Here is a 10,046-nt window from a genome sequence, read left to right as displayed (position 1 = left end):
ACGAATAATCCACCATTCCCACAGTGACAACACATATCAACCAAAAACCACAATTCCAGAGTTGAAAATCCAATTTTGGTCATTTCCTCATTTTCATTTTTTTCATGAATATTAGTAATTCTTGTCCGCGTGATGGTGTGGCAAATCACAAACGGTCAAATTGAAATGCTAGTAATTAATTAAATACAGATGATATTACTTTATTGAGACGACATTCAGGGGAACAAAGAGCATTTATTTTATTTTCTTTAACATCAGTTTTAATTAATAATAATTAGTACCTTAGCAATACCTACCCACATCATTGCTCTAAAATTAATACTATCTATCTTCCAATTTTGTACTACTTTCAACTTTTTTTTTTGTTGGGTGGGTAAGTAAATGAATATTATTAAACTAATAATTTCTGATTTTTAAAAAAATGATTTCATTTTTTTTTCTTTGGGCAAATAAGGAAATCTCATTCAACTAATGGAAAGAGTTAAGAAAAAAATCTTGAGAGCAAAATATTAAGGATTCATCTTAATACTAAGGATTCATGTTAATCATGAGAGCCAAATTAAAATTAAATTAAAATTCAATAAATAAGAAGGAAATAAAACCTTTTCTTTCTCTCTTATTTCTTCTGCCAATTCTTCCTGCATTTTTTTAATTATTGTAAATGAGGTCAAACAATATGTGGTTTTGACCCTTAATGAAACCAAAAAAAAATCCCTGATCGTCCCCAATTAGGGGACATTTGACACAAATTTATGCCTAAATTAACCAAATGTCTTAATTTGATTAAATTGGGGAGAATTTTAATTTTAAGGCCTAGTTAATGAGAGCATTTTACATGTAATTTTTTATTATAATATTATAATTATTTAATTATAATAGAAAATTATATAAAGATCTATTATTTATAAATATAAATTCATATAAAATTTTGATGATATGTAGTGTTTAAGAATAATTAAAATGTTACTTAAACTTTTTAATACAATATTTTCATTAAATTCAATAAAAATATATTAATTATACTTTTTTAAATATCACCTTAACTAATTTCATTAAGCTGCTTTTAATATTTCTCTTGATTTTATAGTATTGATTTGAATGAATTACTATAATTATAAGTACGTATTAAGCTGGGGTCCATCTTACAAAAGGCCTAAATGCTTTCAATGATTGAAATATTTAAATTATTAAATTTAATTGTGTTGTCACTCCGAACGTGCATTAACTTCACCGGTTCGCACTCAAATGAGACGGGATTCATCCAATTCAACAGAGGTTATATTCAGATCCGATTTGATTTTGATTTTGTTTTTTAAATAATATATAATATTATAAATTTTCTAAATTTAATTTTTTTATATTTTATATATTATTTTAATATATTTAAATAAATTTAGATATAAAATAATTTTTTTTATTTTATAAAAATATAAATATTTTATTTTATTTTATTAATTTTTTTATTTAAAATTTAATTCAAATTTAATATATATATATGTTTAATATTTAAATTCAATTTAAAATAATAAAAAAATCAATCAAATCAAATTAAATATTATAATTTTCAATCTTTTTGTTTTTTCACAACGGAAACACTGAAAAATGAGAAAGATATTGGGCTTGAAACTTCTTGGAATTGACATTCAGCTAAAAGGAAAATGACAGCGAAATTCTCTACACCAATTGACCGTCTAATCCAGCCCAAGAACTTCCAAGTAGTTTCATGGCAAAATGCAAGCAAACTGCTTCCTAACCAAGTACTATGACAAAACTATCGGGACACTCGACGGAAGGCCATCTTTGTAAAAAATAAAATAAAATAAAATCCTAAGACAGACAAAAAAGTTACAATATAATTAATTAGTTATAATTTAGTATTGTGTAAAGTTAATAAAAAATTGCATAAAATTTACACTTTTAAATGATAAATTATACAAAAGTTGTTATTATAATTAAGTAATTATAAAATTATAATGAAAAATTTTACAAGTGAAATGCTCCAAACTCATTAATAAATTACATAGACGTAAATTAAGTAATATAAACCTTTAAAAGAGTAGAAAGTGCCCAATGAACAAAGCTTCTTATGGGCTAAGTTTGAGACCAACCTTGGGGCATCATATTGTACTTCATATGACTGTCAGGTTAGTCAACAAGGGTCACTTATCAATCTAATATAATCCTCTAAAGAAGTAGTTTATGTAGGTCCAATGAAAGGAACTTCTTCGTAGCCAAGTTCTAGAAAAATCTATTGGGAACCAAGTTATATTTAGCAGCTAGACAGACCGTCATGTTTGTGAAGAAGAGCATAGGCTGAATTCTTTAACAACACAGTAGCAATTACTAAAATGGCAAGCGAATTGGCGTTTGATCTACCTTATGGAGTTGGGAACGAGAACGATATTTTGGAGCTTTCATATGACACATTTGCTGAAGAGTTGCAGCTCCAGGAAATCTTGGAGGGGTCCAGGATCATTTCTGAAATTACCACAAGTGAACCGTCATCCATCTCATCATCCTCACCATTACCCTCACCAACTTCGACACCTGAAGCAATTTCACCACCTGGTTCCGAGATATCTCTGGAAGAGTTAGAGAGAGGTTAATCATCCCTATTCTTCTCAAATATTTGCTTAAATTAGAAACAGGATTTTAATGTTCAAACTTCAATTTTCTTTAGATTACATAAAGATTATATGTATGGAGAAAGATTAAAAAAAATAATGCAAATTCTGTAACATGTCCAGCTTTTAACTTCAGGACTGAAAAAGAGCTGCAAGATGCTGTCTGTGAAGCAATCAAAAAAGAGCTGCACAATGCTGTCTGTGAAGCAATCAAAAAATCTGAGTGTCCTGTCTGCCATAGATCGTTCAGCACGGAATATACAATCCCCCAGGATTCAGGCCTTAATTGCCAAGAGCAACAATCGATCAACTGCGATGAGTTAGGAAGAGGGCATGCCCAGAGTTCAGGGCTTAGTTGCAATGAGCAACAGAGGATCAACTGGGATGAGAAAAGAAGAGAGCATTTCACGGCGGGGAAACCTGGATGGAGGAGATCAACGAGACATTCCAATTCGAAGTTCAATGGAAGAAGGATGGGAGACATTCCTCAAACCAGTTCCAGGTCAGTGTTTTTCATAATCACCACTTGATTAATAACAAAAGGAAAAGAAACTTGTTTGGATAATATTACAACTAATATTTATTTAAAACAATGATCCAGCCGCAAATTTCATGCAAAAATGAGTTCGAGGGGTGAAGACGATCTTATTGCTGGTACTGGTAACACCCAAGATCCAAAGGGAAAAGGCATAGCAATAGATGATGACTGGTTGCTGTACTCTCAGAGGAAACCCAATAGCAATAGAAATGTTGTTCATGAAGATGATGAAGATGACTTGGATGATGAAGATGACTTGGATGATGAAGATGACTTTGATTCCGATACAAGTCAAAAGAGGCATGAGAGTCGCAAGAAGAGCAAATGGTTTAAGGAATTTTTTGAGAGAATGGACGCGTTGAATGTCGAGGAGATCGACGAAACCATGTGGCACTGTCCAGCATGCCAAGGTGGTCCTGGTGCCATCAAATGGTACAGGGGCATCCAGGACCTCATAGCACATGCTAAAAAGATAGGAGCAAGAAGGGTGAAACTACACCGAAATCTTGCAGAGCTTCTAGAAGGGGAACTGCAAAATAAGGCAACTTCAGTTGCTCCTGCTGACCAAATACTTGGTAACTGGAAAGGTTTAAAAGAGGATGCAAAAGATTGTGAAATAGTTTGGCCTCCCATGGTTGTCATTATGAACACAATGACAAGCATTTATAAGGATGGAAAGGTAAGATGATCTGATTTTATTTTGGTTCATAGCAGTTGAATTAATTTCATTCTTAGTTGCCATTACTGATGCTGATTTATAGTAATTCTGGTTAAACTGAAAAAGTAAATTCTTTCATCTAAAATGCAATCTGCAACTTCTTTTTACTGAATTGGATTTCAGTGCGTTGGCATGGGAAGTCAAGAGCTTCTCAAGCATTTCAGCTCGTATCCTGCTTTGAAGGCTCAACACTCCTATGGTCCCCAAGGTCACCGTGGACTGAGTGTCTTGGTTTTTGAGAGCTCAGCAGTAGGTTATTTAGAGGCTGAGCGTCTGCATAAGAATTTTATGGAGAAAGGATTAGGTAGAATTGCTTGGAATTCTTGTCCAGGCGTGGTCCTGCCAGGAGGAGAGCGCCAACTTTATGGTTTCATGGCAGTGAAGGAAGACCTGTATATCTTCAACCAGCATTTCCAAGGTGCTCTCTCCCTTCTGTGCCTCTTTAGATACTTTTAATGGTTTCAATTACTTGCCCTGGATCATTCAACTGCATCTCCTGAATACAGAACGACTGACATGCATTAAGTTTACTCTTGTTTACAGTCCATATTCTCTTCAAGTGACACGTTATTTCTATTGATCAGGTAAATCAAAGATCAGATATGAGCTGAAATCATATCAAGAGGTGGTTCTTAAGGAAATCGAGAAAATGAGCGAGGATAGCCAACAATTTATCCTGTTGAAGGACAGGCTTGAAGAAGAAAGAAGACGCGTAACAACTTTTGAAGGATCCGTTAATAATCTGAGTAGGAACCTGCAACAGAAAATGAATGACATCCATATTTTCAAACAGAGGGTCCAATTACTGCATGAACAAAACAAGGAAGAGGTAATAGACTCAAAAAAAAAAAATCCAGATAAATTTTGTTTTATGCATTAGGTTGGTACTAACGGAAACAATATTAAGTACATTTTAATGGTGACTGAAAGTTGAGTGGTGTTTCTCAGATGGACTCCGTGGAGAACTTTTACAAGGACCAAATCAAAATTCTTGAAGCAAGGGTGAAAGAGCTTGAGAAGTTGCAGGAATCAGATGCAAATCCTGTGCATACAGGGGATCCTGAACCTGCCGTGGCCTCCCTGATCGAGGAGGACACTCCATACCAGTACAACGGCAACCCCAGTATTGATGAGGATTGAAGAGTGGAAAGCTCCCGCGCAAATTCAATGAAAATTGGAATGTGGAAATAAACAATCAGCTTTGACTAATTAATGTATTATCCCTGATGATGCATGGCTTGTATATTTTCAGGGTAGATGGTTTATAGAGTTTGTATGATTAGAAGTTTCACTGCAAAATTAGGTCTAGCAGCCTCAATTTAGTCAAATTATTAGCTCACCGTAAGGGTTCGCAATGAAAATCAAAGGCAGAAACCTCCAAAGTGGAAAGCTGATGCTATCGTTTGTTTGTAAGAACCAATCTTATTTCACAAATTTCTTCATGATAGTAATTGAACAGGAATCTTTTGTTTATTGACTTGGCCACGCACCAAAAGAATAGAAAATCAGCAAAGAACTTAATAGAGTTCTTTGCTCATGATTTTTTTTTTTCTTTGGGTGTGCTTAATCAACTGGCGTCTAGGGATATCTCTTTTTAAGAGGAAGGCGAAACATAAAATTGAACCCTGACCTGCAGAGGAGCACACACCACTCTTGCAGGGAGGGTTGACAAAATTTTTATGAAAGGCCACAACCGAAGTTCCTTATTAGAAACAAATAAATAAAAATTTTTTAAAAAAATTTAAATTAATAGATTAATAAAATTTAATGTAAAAATCAATAATATATAACAAAATTATTAAAAATATTATTTATAATTTAAATTTAATCGATATTTATTTAATAATAAAAATTTTATCAATATTTTTATTAAAAATATTTATTTAATAAATATATTAAAATTTTTTAAATTTTACATGTATAATTTATGTTATGAACTCTTTTAAGCTATCAATTTTAATTTTTAATTTTAATTTTTATTCATTCATTTCTAATAACAAATTTTAGAAACTTCATTTATAAAAGTTCATCTAAAATTTTTCTTGTTTACTCTTAATTCTTTATTTTTACTTATATATTCTTAAGTCCATTTGAACTGACGACTTAAAAAAATATAACTAACTCATAATTTTTAAAAATTTAATCAATGTACATATTATTTGAACTAATATTCAATCCACGAAAAGGTAATAAACTTGTAATTCCCAAGCTGGTATAGTTTTCCTGACCTTGTTTTTTTTTTTTTTTTTTCCTCTCGGGAATTACTAATGACCTTCAATCATCACAATCAATGATAATTGATTAACAAAGCGCTCATAAATGCCCTTTTTACATGGACAATGGCACATACTTCTGCGTAGGGGCCCTGCCTCAGATGGGAAACCAGATTTTATTTTCTTCGACGTGTGGGGTATGGCCTTTTGGGCACGCGGCTTGTAATAATAGCAGTGCTTTATGTTCAAGCTTGGACTGGAAGTTTCATAGGAAAAACTTTTGATGTGATAATTAGTAAACATCACATAATTTACGTTAAGTCCTTGAACGAAGATGATTGATGAATTTGTTAATATTTTTAAATATTAAATAAAAAATTATTTTGTGTTTTTATTGTATTAATTTTTTTATATATAAAACTATAAAAAAATTAAATTATTATCATTAAAATTAAAAATGTATCACTTTACAACAGTCTACACTATTGTTGATATTTATTATTTTTTAAAATTATGATATTTTAAAGTTCATATGTCAATTTTAATTCCTCTTAGATTTTATTAATAGTATATGTGATTAATATGTACTTATTTTTTAAAGTGAATGATGATAATTTGAAAAGTGAAAGAGATAGAAAATAAGAACGTAAGATATATCAAGAATTGATTAATATATACTATTTAAGTGTTATGTTGTCGTTATTTTTTGTTTTTTTTTAATGATTTTTTTATTTTTTATCTTTTTTATCTAATTAAATTATTGTTGTTATTATTATTATTATTATTATTATTTTTAGATATACATTGTTGTTAATCTTGAATCATATGAAAGAGTAAAGAAAAATTATTAAATGTTGTAGAAAAATATGAAAAACTATTGAGAGAGATATGAAGAATCACAATTGATTTTTTTTTCCCTTGATTTTTAATATATTTTTTAAATCAATGATGGATTTTCTCCCACAATTTAAAGCTCATAGAATTATATTATATATAGTTATACACCAATAAAATTTTATATTATGATTTTGCTTTTTGTCCCACTCACAGCCGATGAAAGAGCTTTTTCCCATATACCAATAAGGCACAAAGTCTAGTCAAGAGGAAAGAAGGGAGACCTCAAAGTCAAAAAGTTTTTATGATTAACTTCTTAATGAAGTAGTTCAATCAGGCTAGGGATCTTCAATGCTAAGTTACTTGGAAAGCCATGCTACTTCCTCCATTTTGTACCTTGTAGAGAGACAGTGACCAAATAATTAAGCAAGAGTCTTTGGTATTATGGCACAAATCATACCAACATCTGATCTTGATTTTGTGGATGATTTTTACTACTCAGCACTCTTTGATGTAGATGAAGATGAAATCTTTCCTCCATCTGATGCCAAGTATGCTGAAGAGTTGCAGTTTCAAGAGGCTCTGATGTCATCCACGATCTATTCACAAGTGGGTAACAGCATCTCCGACGCATGCATCACCCATGCTTCATCCCCAATATTAATCCAAGCCATGCCTCAGTCAGAGTTAGTGGCGATAGCAACAACGGACGCTGGTGAATCCTCCTTGAGCTTCTGTGAGATTTGTGTTGAAAGGAAGGAAAGCGATCAGATGTTCACAACAGAAAGCTGTGTTCACTCTTACTGTTCTGAGTGCATAACCAAGCATGTTTTGGCTAGGATTGAAGAAAGGATAACGATTATTACGTGCCCAGGAGTGAATTGCAGGGCTGTGTTGGAACTCGATACTTGCAGGCCTGTGCTTCCAGAGGGGCTAGTCCATCGCTGGGAAGATGCTCTCAGTCAAGAGTTTATTAATGCATTCCAGAGATTTTACTGTCCTTTCAGGGATTGTTCAGCCCCATTGTTGAATGATGATGGAGGAGAAGTTATTAGAGAATCTGAGTGCCCATTCTGCCATAGATTGTTCTGTGCTCAGTGTCATGTGCCCTGGCATACAGGGATTGATTGTGAAGATTTCCAGAGGCTTAATGAGGACGAAAGAGGGAAAGAAGATCTCATGGTGAGGGAACTTGCCAGGGAGAATAAATGGTCTAGGTGCCCCAAGTGCAAATACTATGTGGAAAGGACAGAAGGCTGTCCACATATGACTTGCAGGTCAGTTAATATCTAGTAATTTCTAATATTGATTCAACAATGATTTTGAATTATTGTTCTTGTCCATTTTTACTTTCTTATTTGAGAAAATCTAAATAAGATACCCATGAAAATGTGAATGTTCCATTGTTCCTTCGTTAAAGCATCTTATTTTTCAGGTTTAGCCAAGGGTCAAAGTTTGAAATTTCACAGGTTGAGTTTCTTTGGAATTTGGATAGGTGGATGTAGATCAGTAGATGTTATTCTCAATATACTGGAATGGGTTAAATCCTCTTGACCTTGAACTCATACAGATGGGTTTATACTGGACTCTTTAGAATTGTGGACATGAGAATTATCTTATCAACAAAATTTTCAGTTTGCGCATGAAAAACTTCTTAAAAAGAGCATTGATGATTGATCAGGGAGTTGCTCTATGATTGTGGTTGCAGGTGTAATTTCCAGTTTTGTTATGGTTGCGAGGAAGAGTGGAATAACAATCATGGTGGCTGCCAGAGGAATTGAGAGTACAACTAAACTAGACTACACCACAGTAAACATTATACCTCTAAGTTGTTTTTAGTCTCTGAAAGAAATTGTTTGCATCAAATGTGAAGAAGTCTAATTTGGTTTAATGTTCTAGTTCGTGAAGAACAAGAAGAACAAATGTACTGAGGTATGAACTATTTGCTCAACTTGCTACTGAGAATCGCTTGGCACTATTCTAAAAGTTTGTGACAGATGTTTGTCCATTGGAGCTTGTTCTTGATCAATCAAGTTAGCAGTTCATTTTATAGTAGTCTTTTTGTTGCATGCTTAAATACGCATTAAAACAGAAGTATAAAACCATAAGAACTGCATGGGAGAAGCTATCAAAGAAGGCATCAGATAGAGTGCTGAACTCTTAGTTTTAATAATCAGGATTCAAATGCTGATAACCTCTCTTGGGAAACATATTATCATTTTCAGTATTTCACTAAAGCAAGCGAAAGAATAATCTGCTAATTTACCTTCCACAACAATGCTTAATAGAAAAGGATTTTAAACTTTCTTGTGCCATGCATGAGTCATTGAATTTTCATTTAAGTGTTTGATTAACTTTTTCTGGAAGAAAATATGCTATATAGCTTTGGCAAACATGCTTTTGATCTCCTGCATTGTGTAGGTAACAAGGCAAAGATCAGCTAACTAGACAAATTTCCGTAAACAAAAGGTGTGCTTTTGGGCTCCGAAATTGCCCAAAAGCACTTACCTTACTGATAATCATAGGCCTTTGGTCCACTAGAAGATAATTTTAGGCACTTTCCTCAGTGACTGCATCCAAACTGTGGCTATTGTTCGTTTTCATTTAAAAATTTCATAATTTTATTTCGGAAAAAATTTTATAAATATAAATTTAAATCTTAATTATATATATATATATATCATAATATATTCTCAAAATATCTTGATATGAGATTGAAGTATTAAAATTACTCTATTCATAGAATATTCATGCCTAGACCAGAAGCAAACAACCAGAAAAGATGATCTCCCACATTCATGAAGGACATCCCAAGTGAGTCTCCTTTCAATTTCGTTTCTCTAGTAAGGAAATGTCTTTCTTTGCAAAAAGGAAAGAAATGCTTAAGAATACAATGGAAGAATCTGTTTTTCAATTTAAAATATAAAATCTCATTATAATACTTGTAACAAAAATATCATTTAATTGAATTTTTTATTATTTCTTAATGTTTTTTAAGGATATTGTTATTGTTTAAAAATTGTGTATGAAAAATTATATATTTTATTTTTTAACACTTAATAACTTTGTAACATTCCAATCTCATATTGGTATGTTTTGAGAATTTATTATGATATATA

The 10,046-nt window shown here is 32.1% G+C and overlaps 2 protein-coding genes across 2 annotated transcripts; both read left to right on the top strand.

The window, feature by feature from the left end:
• The first annotated feature begins 2,213 nt into the window (after positions 1-2,213).
• On the top strand, positions 2,214-5,351 carry LOC111280918 (protein SUPPRESSOR OF GENE SILENCING 3-like). The gene is made up of 6 exons (XM_089757127.1): positions 2,214-2,601; positions 2,748-3,126; positions 3,226-3,841; positions 4,004-4,298; positions 4,465-4,709; positions 4,829-5,351. Exons 1-6 carry the CDS (start codon positions 2,349-2,351, stop codon positions 5,018-5,020), a joined length of 1,980 nt encoding a protein of 659 aa, XP_089613253.1. The 5' UTR covers positions 2,214-2,348; the 3' UTR covers positions 5,021-5,351.
• Positions 5,352-7,258: 1,907 nt separating this feature from the next.
• On the top strand, positions 7,259-8,982 carry LOC111280895 (E3 ubiquitin-protein ligase RSL1-like). Its single transcript, XM_022868424.2, has 2 exons — positions 7,259-8,204; positions 8,636-8,982. The coding sequence occupies exons 1-2, from the start codon at positions 7,372-7,374 to the stop codon at positions 8,706-8,708; spliced, it is 906 nt and encodes a 301-aa protein (XP_022724159.2). The 5' UTR covers positions 7,259-7,371; the 3' UTR covers positions 8,709-8,982.
• Positions 8,983-10,046: the final 1,064 nt, after the last annotated feature.

Source organism: Durio zibethinus, chromosome 28, assembly GCF_047325235.1.
Source record: "Durio zibethinus cultivar Kanyao isolate XHJ-2024 chromosome 28, ASM4732523v1, whole genome shotgun sequence".
NCBI classification, from domain to species: Eukaryota; Viridiplantae; Streptophyta; class Magnoliopsida; order Malvales; family Malvaceae; genus Durio; species Durio zibethinus.
Note: the sequence above shows the minus strand (reverse complement) of the source record. Positions and strands in the feature narration are given on the sequence as shown.